Consider the following 15,528-nt stretch of genomic DNA (forward strand, 5'->3'; position numbering starts at 1 on the left):
CATCTTGACTGGCTTCCTCCCCCTCCCTGCCACATAACTAAACCATGATGCTATTAAGTTCTAAGTCGAGTTTCCACCCTTATATGAAAAGTCAGCTTGGCACAGAGTTTGGTAGAGCTAAGTCTGACCAGCTGCACTCTCAGCCACAAGGGAAATTAGACGAGACAGTGTGGCTGCGTCAATACAAATCAATCAAAGTTTTTTGAAAATTATCTCAAAAATACACACCAATAAAGGCATGTGGGTGGTTGTATTTTCATATAAACTCAGGTTAGTCCTAGTGCATGTGAACAAAGAAAGTAAGCTGCCTTCTTCAGGTTGACAACTTGGTAGTTCCTATTTCTCCATAAGTTCCATGAACATTTTGGGAGAAAGTGACTACATCTACTACAGTGTTTCAACATCTTAAGTTAGATTTGTGTGCCCTCTATTTACCATCTGGAATCAAAACAATAGCTACTAGTCTATTTGACTTTCTTTGCCCAGGCCCATATATATTTTTTTTTTTTTTTTTGAGACGGAGTTTCGCTCTTGTTACCCAGGCTGGAGTGCAATGGCGCGATCTCGGCTCACCGCAACCTCCGCCTCCTGGGTTCAGGCAATTCTCCTGCCTCAGCCTCCTGAGTAGCTGGGATTTTTTTTTTTATTTTTTGTAGAGACAGGGTCTTACAGGCTGGTCTGAAACTCCTGGATTCAAATGATCTTCCCACCTTGGCCTCCCAGAATGCTGGGATTACAGGCCCAAGCCACCCAGCCTCCATATATATTTTTAAGTGTATAATTCGGTGGTTTTTAATATATTTACAAAGTTGTACAACCATCACCACCAACTCATCCCAGAACATTTTCGTCGTGACCAAAAGAAACCCCATATCCGCTGGCAGTCACTCCCAATTCTGCCTCCCTCAGGCCCCTGACAAACACTGATATACTTTCTCACCAGATGGATTTGCCTATTCTGGACATTTCATATAAGTGGAATTGTACAATGTGTGATATTTATTTATTTTGAGATGGAGTTTCACTCTTGTTGCCCAGACTGGAGTGCAATGGCTCAATCTTAGCTCAATGAAACCTCTGCCTCCCGGGTTCAAGTGATTCTCCTGCCTCAGCCTCCCGAGTAGCTAGGATTACAGGCACCTGCCACCAAGCTCAGCTCATTTTTGTACCTTTTTTTTTTTTTAGTAGAGACAAGGTTTCACCACATTGGCCAGGCTGGTCTTGAACTCCTGACCACAGGTGATCTGCCCGCCTTGGCCTTCCAAAGTGCTGGGATTACAGGTGCGAGCCACTGTGCCTGGCCATGATCTATTATTTTATAGTCTATGTTTGTATGTGTGACTGATTTCTTTCACTTAGTGTAATGTTCTCGAGCTTCATCCATGTTGTAGCATGCATCACTGCCTCATTCTTTTATATGTCCTATAATTTTGAAAAATTATGTTTTTGGAAAAAAAAGGCAAATGCAGAGTATCCCTCAATAGAAATCTTTGCTATTCTTAGAGAAGAACACGAGACAAGTTATTTAACGTAGAGATTTAGCTTGAAAAACTAATACTGACATATCACTAAGAAATAAGAAAAAAATAAATGAAATAATTAAGGACCGATGAAAATGTAAAGCTAATTGGAGCATTAAAATGATTACCTGAATACAGAGACTTTTCTGTCTAATCTTAGTGAAAATTAAGGTATCGGTTGGATTGGCATATTGTGACTTTCAATTTGATTTTTTTATCATCCAGCAAACTTTTTGCACTCCCGAGTCAGCACATGCATCTGTCAGAGAAGAGCAAGACAGAGCACGAGGCTGCAGCTGAATTTAGAAAGTTAGAGGTGCTCTCATTAGCCACATGAGATGGGCAGGAGATTCCTTCCAGTAGGCGAGAGAGCAGAGTGCAGACAACAGATGTGAGAAAGGTCCCCATAGCTGTCAAGTTCCTGCATCTTTGTGCTGAAGAAAGGGAGGTGCCATCATGATTGATGTTCAGAGGCAGTATAAAAGCACTGGGTTTCTCCCCAACTGCTTGTCACATCGACCTGCACTGTCTCTCGCCTGCCTGTGGGGTTTCTGTCAACTAGTCGTGGAGGGGAGAAAACTCTTTAAAGAATAACATCTTATTGTGGCCATGCCAGAACCCACTAAGAAAGAGGGTAAGACTTATCCGGAAATCTTTTTGTTGTACTCTTTAATAAAGTGTGTTTATTTTGGTATTTATCTTCAAACAAATAACCGATTTCTTAAATAGATGAGAAAATAATTAAATCACTATGATTTAAGGAAAAGATCTTTTAGAGTAAACAGATCAGAGGAAATTACAAAGAGAGTATAATGAATTGAAAAGTTTCTGATAGTTTCTAAACAGAATTTAGAAACTATTGGACACGATGGTTTCTAAAGGAATATTGAGTAAAATTATCAACTGATAATTCTATCATTCAACTGTAAAGAATCCTTAAAGCATAATTGAAGGATGTTAATTGCTGACAGTAAACAAATTAGATTTTCAATCAGATTTTCTTGGTTTAATCACAAATCTTTTCAGCATGTATTTGCAATTTGCAGAGAGTTGAAGACTTAAAATATTTTCTCAAATGATCAGGATTCCAAAAAAGAATCTGTGACATTATTTCCAGATTTGCTACATTTTTTTAATGCAAAGATATTTAAACTATACAGTGAAGGTTTTTCTTCTTCTTGTTCTTATCAATGCCTTTGGAAGTTCATTATTAAATTCTTGCATGGAAAAAAAAACAAACACCTAGTAAAAAGGGATATCTCTGAATATTATGAAAAGATTGGCCTTTCATGAGTTTTATTATAGAGAATTTCATAATATGTGGCCCTTTTAAGAATAGTTAAGCTGAAAGTATAAACATATCCTTCCTTAGAAGAAGAAATGTTTTCTCTAACAAAGTTTCTCCTTTCTATAAAAAACAATTCGTATATTAAAACCACTAATTGGTAACAGAAGTAAATTGGAATTAGTAATAATGAAAGTAAATAATAAAAAGTACAAATTAATAGTATGCGTACACTGAGTTTTTAAATAATATCTTTTAAAAATATTATTTCATTTATATTAGTCTTCATTAGTGCTTACTGAATCTTTATTTTTTCCTTCTGCAAATAAAAGAAAAAGAAAGCAGGAAACATAAAAATAGTCATAGTTTTCATTTTTTAATTCTTAAAAATGCTTTAACCATTATTTTGAAGAACCTTGAAAAAGATGTTACATGTTGAACGCAAAGTTGAAATACTAACCAAATTATCAAAAGTCTTTTAAATATATTTTCTTTATATAATTAAGTAACCAGTGTTGACAGGCTGTGGTGATCAGTTTACAGGTTGGCCTTACTTAGTGGCAGAGGGCATTGATGGATGAAGTCTTCCACCCAAAATAACCACACCAAATGCATGCATTAATATGGGAACTTAATCCTGACTGTCAGGCAGGGAGTCCAACGTCTGCTGAAGTATCTTATTTGTAATGCAAATGATTTACGCGTGTATTAAGTGTCCTTTTTATCTGCTCTGTCACTTTAACCTCTCCGAAGTGTACCCAGATGAAATGCATTCTACCATGTTTCCAAACTGAAAACACAATATTGTTTTAATTATCCTGAATTTAGTGAATGATTTTGCATTTGTTGTTTTAAAGCCTAATTGAAAATGAGAAGAAAGCTGAAAAACCAATAAATAAGGTGAAAGGCTTTAAGAGCCAATAAAACTAATTAAATTATTCTGATTGCTAGAGGCCATAAAGTTTACTTTTCATTTGACAACTCAGTCTGATTCACTTTGCTTTTACCGGGAATGAAATTGTAGAACTGCAAAGAGTAAAATATATCTTTAACTTCGGCCCCCAACCCCCCAATACAAAATTTTTTTTTTAATAAATCAGCAAGGATACTAAAGACTCCGTGATCTTCTTTTGCTATAAAAGCACGTCGCTATTCTGTGGAGGAGTTCCTCCACCCAGGACAGTAATTTTATACCCACAAATTCTTTGGTTAGTTTAAATTTGGATGATAGGGAGTGGGGCAAAAAGAGTTACTGATATATTTAAAATCCATTGAGGAAGTACAGAGATTTTTTTTGTTCCCTCACCAGCAGAACTGATTATTAAAGGAACTGTACCTTGAAGAGCTTTCCTTAGTGAAATAATTGCATTTTCATATTGTTTACATCAGAAGAGTAAGGAGTAGGGCAAGTCATGAACTATTCTGGTCCCTTCTTCTTCTCCTAACTGTGATTTCATTTTCACTGGGATTAGTTTGATTGCATATAAGCATCCCTCTAAAAAACAAAACATGGCCTTGAACCAGTTCTTCAGAGTCATTTCAAACTGTCTGCAGAAACCCTCCCAAAGAACAGGCTCCTCCAGCCCATATGGGTCATCTGAACTCTTCCCACAGCTCAGAAAGCCCAGGAAGGACAAGACCACTTGCTGTGAATCTTGATAGGACACATGGGCTGGTTTGGCCCTCCCAGGATCCAGGAGGATCTAGCGACTCCTCAAAAGAGGCTGAGTTTTCAGCACCTAAAGGTACAAAAAATGTCTCACTCAACTACCTCCCAGCCTATCATTTTCTTCTTGGATCTTAGTAGTTTTCTTCTTGAATCTTGGGAAAGCTGGTTCTTCTAAGGAGAAGTAGGAAGGACAGATGTAACTTTGGATCTCGAGGAGAAAGTTCAATGGAGGTCATTAGTCAACAGTTCTTGTTTAGACTCTTGGAAATATGCTGGGTGTTTCAGTGACCCCTTTTGGAGAAAGCAAGTATTATTCTTAAGGAGTAACCACTTTTATATATTATGCATTCTTTGGAAACTATGTTATTTGTACTGTCAGTTCCAGATAAAAAAAGGTACCTTATACCACTTTGGATTCTTGCAGAACCTAAGGCCTAGCACACTTAAGTTATTCTGATAAAATTGGGAGGATGTTGTAGGAAGCTTCAGATTTGTGGGGATCTCCCAGGATGCCTTTAATACGTTCATTTTTGTAACAGTTATTGAGTACAAGTAAGTGCCCTTCAGTTAATTGTCTCTGGTTCCTAGCATGTAAAGAAATCAGAAATCACCTTTTTTTTTTTTTTTTTCAAGATAGTATCTCACTCTGTGACACAGGCTGGGGTACAATGGCATAATCTCCACTCACTGCAACCTCTGCCTCCCAGGTTCAAGGGATTCTTTTGCCTCAGCCTCCTGAGTAGCTGGGATTACAGGTGCCCACCACCTTCCCCGGCTACTTTTTGTATTTTTAGTAGATATGGAGTTTTGCCATGTTGGCCAGGCTGGTCTCAAACTGCTGACCTCAGATGATTTGCTCACCTTGGCCTCCCAAAGTGCTGGGATTACAGGCATGAGCCACTGTGCCTGGCCAAGAAATTGCCTTTCACTGGAAATTTCACTTTTCCAGTCAAAAATAAGTTTTATCAACATAAAACTAGACAATTGCAATAGCTTTTCTTCTGTGGCAGAATATCTGTTCATTAAAAAACTACCATGAATGGCTGTTAAACACATAAATATAATTTTTCTCAGAATTTTACCTCTGGAATATGTAATGACTAAACCATAAAGCCTAGTTCTTTTACATCCTGGGACAACTGTTAATTGTCAGATTCTTTTTTTTTTTGTCACCCAGGCTGGAGTGCAGTGGTGCAATCATGGCTCACTGCCAACTCTGCCTTCCAGGCTCAAGTGATCCTCCCACCTCAGCCTCCCCAGTAGCCGTGACCACAGATGCATGCCATTATGCCCAGCTAATTTTTATATTTTTAGTAGAGATGGGGGGGTCTCACTATGTTGCCCAGGCTGGTCTCGAACTCCTGGGCTCAAGAGATCCACTTGCCTCTGCCTTCTAAAGTGCTGAGACTACGGGTGTGAGCCACTGTGCCTGGCCTATTACTGTCAGATTCTATAAAATCCAGAAAAATTCTCCTCTAAAACACTGAGTTGAGGCCTTAACATGAATTTCACTTTTTGTTTTTGATTTATCAGACTCTATTATATTTAATGTGCTTTACTTGTCCAAAAAGGCAAAAGTTCCTCTTTGGTGCCTGTGTGTCATTCAAAAAAAAAATCTCAGGAGAGTCACTGTCATTTTCTCATTTTCCATGTCAGATCTCTTCTTGAAAACTCAAATGTATGGCCAAACACAGGTTCCATTATGACCATAATTTTAAGGTGCCATTCTGATAACTTCAGGAATCAAAGGCAGGGCTTTGTTGCTACAGATATTCTTTTGCTGTATCAGCATACAATATTCATCTTGGTCTACGTTTCAGTAGGAATAGATGGGATCACGGTTTAAAAAAAAAATAACAGCTTTTTTTGTGGGGGGGGCGCGGTGGTCCATAAGGGTTTTTCACATTTCTATATCTTTTTTTCCTTGGGTCTCTAGAGATTTCATGACATTTTAAAGTTCTGCTGGGCCCAAAACCTACCTGAATGTACAGCAGCGTTCATCACCTCTTGCCTATTTCTAAGCATTTGTCAGGGCTTAGTCATCCATCAGAAAAAGAGCTCCCTTGATGGGAAACCTCCTTCTCATATTTATTCTTTGACCTTCAGTTTCTACCTGCATGAGAGTGAGTGGCCTATTTCAAACACCAAAATAAATTTGTCTTTGGAAAGTCATCTTATATATAAATATCACCCTTAACTCAAATTGGGGAAAAGTTAATAATTTATGCAGAAAAGTAAGAGAAAGGAATGGGGAGGAGGAAGGGGATATTTTATCAAGGGCAATTGCTTCCCTTTTGACTTCAAATGGTTCATCGAGGCCAAGTTGAAGATTTGGATGGAAAGAAGTCGTATGAATGAATGCCTTCATATTTTTTTCCTCCTGAAAAAAACCGTGATGCTATGCTGAAGATTCACGGCATATAGTTGAGCTCTGTGTTGTAAGAGGGAATACTGGAGGGCAAACGCGTGCTAGAGGGGCTTAATACTTGGCAGAATCCTTCTTTTTCAGTAGCCTGCTTTTATGACTGCTCCGACTGCACCTGTTAGGAAGATAAATAAAGGACTGGCCAATTCTTTCCTCTGAAGCGCCCTAAATATAACGCTTTAAAAAGGCTTTGGAAAAACAAGTTATATCCTTACTTCTCACCCAGCAAATCTAAAGAAATTCCCTCTTGTTCCAGGCCTTTCAAACAGTGAGTTCAGGGGTCAGGGAGTTTGTGGAATGATAAAGGTGGAAGTTAGACTCACTAGCTGGTCTGGGAATCCAGGAGAGTGGAAAATATGAAGCACTTACAATCTTTTATGCTCTCAACGACTCACTTTATTTTGGCCATGAGACACAGCTTTGAAACTTTTTTTTGAGGCTCTGTATACACACACAATTATTTACAGCAATTTCAAAATATCCCTGAATCAAACATGAATATTGAAGTCAATTACCCAGGCTGAAGTTGCTTTTAAAAAATGCTTGGACATAGGCCGGGCGCGGTGGCTCACGCCTGTAATCCCAGCACTTTGGGAGGCTGAGGCGGGTGGATCACGAGGTCAAGAGATCGAGACCATCCTGGTCAACATGGTGAAACCCCGTCTCTACTAAAAAATACAAAAATTCAGCTGGGCATGGTGGCGTGTGCCTGTAATCCCAGCTACTCAGGAGGCTGAGGCAGGAGAATTGTCTGAACCCAGGAGGCGGAGGCTGCGGTGAGCCGAGATCGGGCCATTGCACTCCAGCCTGGGTAACAAGAGCGAAACTCCATCTCAAAAAAAAAAAAAAAATGCTTGGACATAAAAGCAAATAAATGATCTCTCTAAAAACTTGAATAAATACAAAATGATGTTTTTGCAATACTTTTGTAAACAAATACACTCTTCTTTTAAATTTTATATGGTCATGAGAGGAGATTGCTGTGAAATTATTACTATTGCTTTTCCAGCCCAAGGAAGCATTTTTGTTACTTTTGTTTAAAATTATTGCAATTGTTTTATTTAAAAATTCTTTTTAGGCTGTTTATGGACACACAGAAGAATGTTTATTATAATTAATAATGACTATTTTTATCTTCACTGCTCCTGAATTAGTCTATGAAAACTATATTAAGAGACACAAAATATTCTTGGTAGCCAGTATCTTCTGTGGTAATTCTAAACTTCATCTCTAGACATACTTAAGTGTGTTAGATGATAAAGAACAGGATTAAAGTTCTAGCAATCAAAAATAACTACAGAAATTTCAATTTCATGTGTGTACCTGAGAGCACGTGGCCACGACCTGTTTGTTCTTATTCCATGTTAGTGCTTGATGGAAACAGATATCTTTTTTGGAATCCTTGGTTTGTTCAGAGTACTGCATCCTGGGGAAACTCAATAAATACACCGAAAGGTAGTAGCTGAATTACAGTGTTCTGAGTTAGGTTAATCATGCAGTAGCTATTGTTTATTCAAAAGGGGTTTCCTAATATTTGAGAGTATAGCAATTAAGGAAAATGAAACTGTGAAAAAGAAGAAAAGACTTTGTCACCTAATTTTCTACATGTATGCAAATTATGTCATAACCAGATAAGAAGGGGGCTTTTGTCCCTGCAGTTTTTTACAAAGACGCCCCCCAAAATCAAAATGATGATACTGTCTTGTCATAATTCTACTCTGTGTGGATAGGCTCAGTTTTAATTTACAAAGAGCACATTTGTTTTAGACAGCCCAAAGATAGACCACAGGCCAAATTTCAGGATGTTCCCATTCATGGGACAGAGTATTACAGGCTTTAATGTACAGTTCCAGAATAAACTTCTAGGTCCCATCAGATTGGGGTGTGAACTGATTGATTTGGCAGAGGCAAAAACCAGGATCATTCAATCTCACACTTATTTCTCTTTCTAAAATGAGTTCACAAGAAGCTATTTGTAATCTGATTTTCATTATGCCTTTCAAGTCTAAATCCACTTTGATAAGACTTGCCCTTTTATACTCCCTTAGGAATTCTTTTTAGGCCAATTTGGCACATCAGGGCAGCGTCTAAAATTACATTAATAATATGTCAGATGTTAATATGTCAGAAATTAATAATATGTCAGATGTTAGATCTTATGATTTTGTTCTATTCATTTTTTGACGTATATTTAGCTATTTTGTCTAAATATAATTCTTTTCTAAAATTGTCCAAATCTTTCTCTAAATAATATCAGATCTCTTTATAAATTACTCAATTACAGTATAATACTCTTTATAAATTACTTTGCTTGCAACTGGTAATATAATTTGCCTTCCAAAAATTTTCATGAATGTTAGAAGAAAATGGACTACTTATAACTAAAAATTTGTCCATTTGGGCAATTCTACATTTTGTCCTGTTTAGAGTTAGATGCCTTTAGAGTTGTTATGCAGGTAGTATGTATTTTAGCTTTTTCTTTATGCATCTTAAATTATACTTATTCTTAAACATGGTGAGATAAACAAATTATACGATTCATAGAACATTCTAGACAGCTCAAATTCCAGCTGCACCGTAAACTGAGTTACTTACACTTTGTATGCCTCCATCTTCTCATTTGTATGTAAATAAAACATGTAAGTATCAACTCATTGGATCTCAGTAAGAATTAACTGAAATAACAAACCCAAATGCCCATCAATCAATGAGTGGATAAAGAAATTGTGATCTATATATATACACACATACACACACACACACACACACACACACGCACATATATCACAAACATCATAAATATGATGGAATACTACTCAGCCATAAAAAGAAATAAATTAACAGTATTTGCAGTGACCTGGATGAGATTGGAGACCATTATTCTAAGTGAATTAACCCAGGACTGGAAAACCAAACATCGTATGCTCTCACAATGGGAGCTAAGCTATGAGGATGCAAAGGCTAAGAATAATACAGTGGACTCTGGTGACTTGGGGGGAAGAATGGGATGGGGATGAGAGATAAAAGACAACAAATATGGTGCAGTGTGTACTGCTTCAGTGATGGGTGCAACAAAATCTCACAAATCACAACTAAAGAACTTACTTATGTAACCAAATACTACCTGTATCCCAATAATTTATGGAAAAATAAAAATATAAAAATTAAAAAAAAAAAAGAATTAACTGAAATAAATCAGGTAAAGTGCTTATTTTATCTTATTTTTTATTTGAGTCAGAGTCTCACTCTGTCGCCCAGGCCAGAGTGCAGTGGTGTGATCTCGGCTCACTGCAACCTCTGCCTCCTGGGTTCAAGCAATTCTCCTATCTCAGACTCCTGAGTAGCTGGGTTACAGGTGCCCACCACCACACCTGGCTAATTTTTGTTTTGTTTTGTTTTGTTTTGTTTTTTGGTAGAGATGGGGTTTCACCATGTTGGCCAGGCTGGTCTTGAACTCCTGAACTCAAGTGATCTGCCTGCCTTGGCCTCCCAAAGTGCTGGGATTATAGGCATGAGCCACCATGCCTGGACAGGTAAAATGCTTAGAACAGGGCCTATCATATGGAAAGATCTCAAGCATTTTCCTCCTAAAGCAGTACTCTCAGAAATTTTCTCTGGCATAAGGTATTAAATGCCTCATATTTCACATAAACTTTGATGACATTTCCCTCAATATAAGGGATGTAACAACCACTGCTCACCTCCTCACCTAGTGTAATATTTATAATACATGCCAAAAAGCTGCTATGATAGTCAGAACCATCATTGCTACTACTATATTTCCTTCTTTTACCTGTAGTGAAACATCTTCGCTTTCACCCATAGAAGCTCAGAGCAAATAAAAGGTCTATACTCCATGATATCTGTTGTGTTCTTACCGAAATGAGCCATGTCCGATTTGGGGGTCTCTAGTTGTCAGCATAAGGTGATAACGGTTGGGTTGTTTCTTCACTGTTCCATTGTGGGGGCATGGCCTCTCCCACTTAAAGAGCTGCCTTACACAGTTAACATATTTGTCACCAAGGGTTATAAGGCTTAAATTTGTGGGACATTAAGATTTCTCTCCCTATCAGGGGTGCTCTTTGGTGGGTAGGGTCTTCCTCGCCCTGCGATTTTCCTGAGATAACCACATAAAGAACTCTCCATGACCACATATGGATGTGGTGGGTGATTGATTGAGAGCCACTGTGTTTACTGCGGTGGAATTTTATTTTTATGATCCCACCTGGCATCAGGACTCTTCTTCTTCTATTTTTAAAAAGTCACCCAGGCTTGGCGCGGTGGCTCACGCCTTTGATCCTGGCACTTTGGGAGGCAGAGGCAGGTGGATTGCCTGAGCTCTGGAGTTCAAGACCAGCCTGGACAACACAGTGAAACCCTGTCTCTACTGAAATACAAAAAATTAGCCAGGCATGGTGGCGGGTGCCTGTAGTCCCAGCTACTCGGGAGGCTGAGGCCGGAAAATTGCTTGAACCCGGGAGGTGGAGGTTGCAGTAAGCTGAGATCGTGTCACTGCACTCCAACCTAGGTGACACAGCAAGACTCTGTCTCAAAAAAAAAAAAAAGTCACCCAGTGTCAGGAGTGAGGCTTGGAGCAAGGCCTTTAACAGATTTATCCTATAACCTGATAGTCACATAAATAAGTGATACGTGGTCAGGTACAGTGACTCATGCCTGTAATCCCAGCACTTTGGGAGGCCAAGGCCAGAGACTTGCTTGAGCCCAGTAGTTCGAGACCAGCCTGAGCAACATGGTGAAACCTTGTCTCTACAAAAAATCCAAAAATTATCTGGGTGTGGTGGTGCATACCTCTAGTCCCAGCTACTTGGGAGGCTGAGGCAGGAGGATTGCTTGAGCCCAGAAGGTCAAGGTTCCAGTGAGCCATGATCATGCCACTGCACTCCTGCCTGAGTGACAGAGCAAGACTGTCTCAAAATAAGTGATGCAAGATCCCCAGAAAAGGCATAGTAAAGTAGGAAATTGTTAACAGTTCAGATCACTTTTGCAATAATTTCCTTTTGACCTATCCTAAAATTTTAAACTCCTTCAATTTGAATAAAGCTTCACCTGCAAAACATACCCTCATCTATGCCACTCCAACCCCATGTGATTCTTTAAAACATGCTGAGTAATGAGGAAGTCAAGTCCTCACATCTTAGCAATTTTCCCGCAGCCCCATGTTAACAATGAGAAACTATTTGTTGCTATGTAGTGAGGACTATATTTTAATCCTCTTCCTGTGTGAAATGACATCCTGAGTTGAAACCTGCACAATTAGGACAAAAGAATGAATTGACTAGGGGAGGGAAAAAAAAAAACCCTGTAGATTCAGGGAAATTCCAAAAGTTGAACCAATGAGTCATTGAAAATTTACATAACCAATGTACAATTAGACATCATCTATTCAGAACCTTAGAGTATAGTATAGTCTTCGGCAACATTTGACCACAGTAAATAAATACGGATTAAATTGATTGAATCATTCTGAATAGCTGGATTCTGTGCACAGCTAAAGGTTAATTTTGTTATATAACCTCAGAACCTTATTTTTTTCAACCAGTTTGAATAGAAGCATTCTTAAAATGTAATACATTACTCCTTGCTTTAAAAAATAAAGGTGGATATAATTTGTCTTAAATTATAGATATGATTTATTAGTAGCATGTGACACCCTGAAAGCCCAAATTGTTTGCTTGTTTGTTAAATGGGCTCATGTTGATTTGTATTTTGAATTCCTGTCCAATTTTTCATAGCTTTCCTACTTTATCCCTCGCTAGAAGTGTGCTGTCTTCTTTAGTACTCTTGTCAGTCAGCATATGAAGTTGTTCCCTTCACGCCCCTTTGTCTTTTGTCATAGACTCCATTCCAGGTAGTTAATCTGGCTAAGTAGGGTTTAGCACCCTCTAAGGCACAATATTTAAGAAGGCACTCACTTTCTGGGTCATGAAAATGCAGGGTCAGCACCTTAAGTGAGTGCCTCCTTAAATTTTGCTCCTGCGGCACCCTGCTTACCTTTCCCAAGTCCCAGGCCCTGGGCTTATAGAGGAGGTAGGGCCTTCTTCCAGGAGGAAAACACAGAAACTCTTAGTGCATGGAAGTAGGAGCTTGATATAAATGCATTTAGCTCTTCAAATGCCCTTTGATTTGGGTGGTCAGAAGCTGTTAGGTAAGTTGCTAGATAGCTGAATTCTACATAGGGGGAGGTGTTACTACATGGTTTTTATTTTGACTGACTCATTCGTTTTATCAAAGCTGCAGATGTATATGATGTATATGGCATGAGTTTGTTTTAAAAATAACATGCACAAAATCTTTTTCCAAAGAGATTTGCAATAAATTCAAAACCAGTAGTTCAAAACTTTTGGTCTCAGATCCATTTTCACCCTTAATAATTATTGAATAAACTAAAGAGCATTTGTTTATATGCATAGTGTATTATACACACTAATTTTAATTTTTAATACAGTAAATATTATATTAGTGTGTCATAATATTTCCAACATGAGGGATATGTTTTGCTTTTTTGAGAAGTAAATATTATATTAGTGTGTCATATAATATTTACTGTATTTAAAGTTAAAATTGGCCAGGTGCAGTGGCTCACGCCTGTAATCCCAGCACTCAGGGAGGCTGAGGCAGGCGTATCACCTGAGGTCAGGAGTTCGAGACCAGCCTGGCCAACATGGTGAAACCCTGTCTCTACTAAAAATGCAAAAAATTAGTCGGGCATGGTGGTGGATGCCTGTAATTCTAGCTACTCAGGAAGCTGAGGCAGGAGAATCTCTTGAACCTGGGAAGCAGAGGTTGCAGTGTGCCAAGATTACACCATTGCACTCCAGCCTGGGCAACAAGAACAAAACTCCATTAAAAAAATTTAAAATTGATAATGTTTAAAACACAATAACACGACCAGGCATGGTGGCTTCTGCCTGTGATCTAAGCACTTTGAAAGGCTGAGATGGGCCAATCACTTGAGCCCAGGAGTTCAAGGCGAGCCTGGGCAACATGGCGAAATCTCGTCTCTACTAAAAATACAAAAATTAGTCGGACATGGTGCACACCTGTAGACCCAGCTACCCAGGAGGCTGAGCTGGGAGGATCATCTGAGCCTCTGGAGATCGAGGCAGCAGTGAGCCAAGATCATGCCACAGCACTCCAGCCTGGGTGACAGAATGAAATCCTTTTTCTCAAAAAAGAAACACACACACACAAGAATACACAAACAATTCTATTAGCTGTCAGAACATTGATATATCATTACACATTAGGTACTCTCTGAAAAACTGGGCTATTTGTTAGAGAATATGAGTGAAAAAGGCAAATAATGTCTTAGCATTACTATTATGAAAATCATTTTGACCTGGTAGACTCCCTACCTAGGGATCTCCTGAAGATCCCAGACCATATTTCGAGAACCACTATTATAAATCAATTTAGAATTACTTTTGTATATGTGTGTAGAGAAAGGGTCTGACTACCTTGCCCTGTCTGGCCTTGAACTCCTGAGATCTCCACCCCAGGTGGAATTACAGGCGTGAGCCACCACACCCAGCCTACCTCTTTAAACAGTCTGTAATTCTCTTAAATCCCAAAGTATAAAATATCCAGACCCATAATGCCTATAATGAATAGAGTGGGGAACAAATTAAGCAAGTAACTTTTAAAATGTTGGATTAAACGTTGATTTATGCCCACATTCTGCATCTCTGATACATAAGCAATTTGGCCAATAAAAATACACTGTCATTTATATTTGCTGATTTTGGGGGGTACACTTTTTATTTTGAGATGGGTCTCTCTCTGTCACTCAGGCTGGAGTACAGTGGTGCAATCTTGGCTCACTGCAACCTTTGCCTACCCAGCACAAACAATTCTCCCATCTCAGCCTCCAAAGTAGCTGGAACCACAGGCACGCATCACCATGCCCAAATAATTGTTTGTATTTTTGGTAGAAACACAGTTTTGCCATGTTGCCCAGGCTGGTTGTGATCAGATCAAGTGATCTGATCCGCCCCTCAAAGTGCTGAGATTGCAGGCAAGAGCCACCACACCCGGCCATGGGGTACACTTATGATTAACAGAATCAAACATGTCTAAGCATTATGAATGTCTCTGTGACAGAAATATTTTATTCTATGGCAGCTTCCACTGTGCTAATGTCTGGGCATATGAGGTGCAGGTTGGAGTATGCATATAGTGTCAGATCCCACCACCAAGAGGGGAGACACCTGACAGTGTTTATTACATATTTAATATAAAAAGAAAGATAATTTGCTATACCACCAAAAGTGACAGTACAGGAGTTGGCCAGGTGGAACCTTCCTTATTCATCATGGTGTTTAAAAAATATAAAGCCTTCACATGTTTCATTTCAGAGCTAGAATTTTACTTTGATAATAAGATATAATAATTAAGAATAGCATATAATTTTCTCCTATGCCTCAAATTTCCAAAGCATGGTTTTAGAATATTTTTATTTTTTAAAAATTTCCCCCAAGAAAGTGATGGAAAGCTACAAAAACAGATATAGAATCATAACATTTAATGATAATTGTTATTGTGTGTTTTATACCTATGTAATATATTCATGTGATATCATTGTGCTCTCCATGCTATAAAAAAGCTAAAT

At 38.5% G+C, this 15,528-nt stretch overlaps 1 protein-coding gene and 1 long non-coding RNA gene across 2 annotated transcripts in view; one reads left to right on the plus strand and one right to left on the minus strand.

Annotated features, from left to right (window-relative positions):
* Positions 1–2,016: 2,016 nt before the first annotated feature.
* Positions 2,017–15,528, plus strand: part of MYBPC1 (myosin binding protein C1) — a 101,605-nt gene continuing 88,093 nt past the window's right edge. Inside the window, exon 1 of the mRNA XM_037732502.1 lies at positions 2,017–2,154. Coding sequence (XP_037588430.1) covers positions 2,130–2,154 — 25 coding nt within the window. The 5' untranslated portion in view covers positions 2,017–2,129. The remainder of the gene's footprint in view (positions 2,155–15,528) is intronic.
* Positions 3,169–6,681, minus strand: LOC119469190. Its single transcript, XR_005198008.1, has 2 exons — positions 6,454–6,681; positions 3,169–4,765 (listed from the first exon to the last, which is right to left on the minus strand). It is a non-coding gene; the product is annotated as an uncharacterized LOC119469190 (long non-coding RNA).

Source organism: Cebus imitator, unplaced genomic scaffold (genome assembly GCF_001604975.1).
Source record: "Cebus imitator isolate Cc_AM_T3 unplaced genomic scaffold, Cebus_imitator-1.0 Scaffold18, whole genome shotgun sequence".
NCBI classification, from domain to species: Eukaryota; Metazoa; Chordata; class Mammalia; order Primates; family Cebidae; genus Cebus; species Cebus imitator.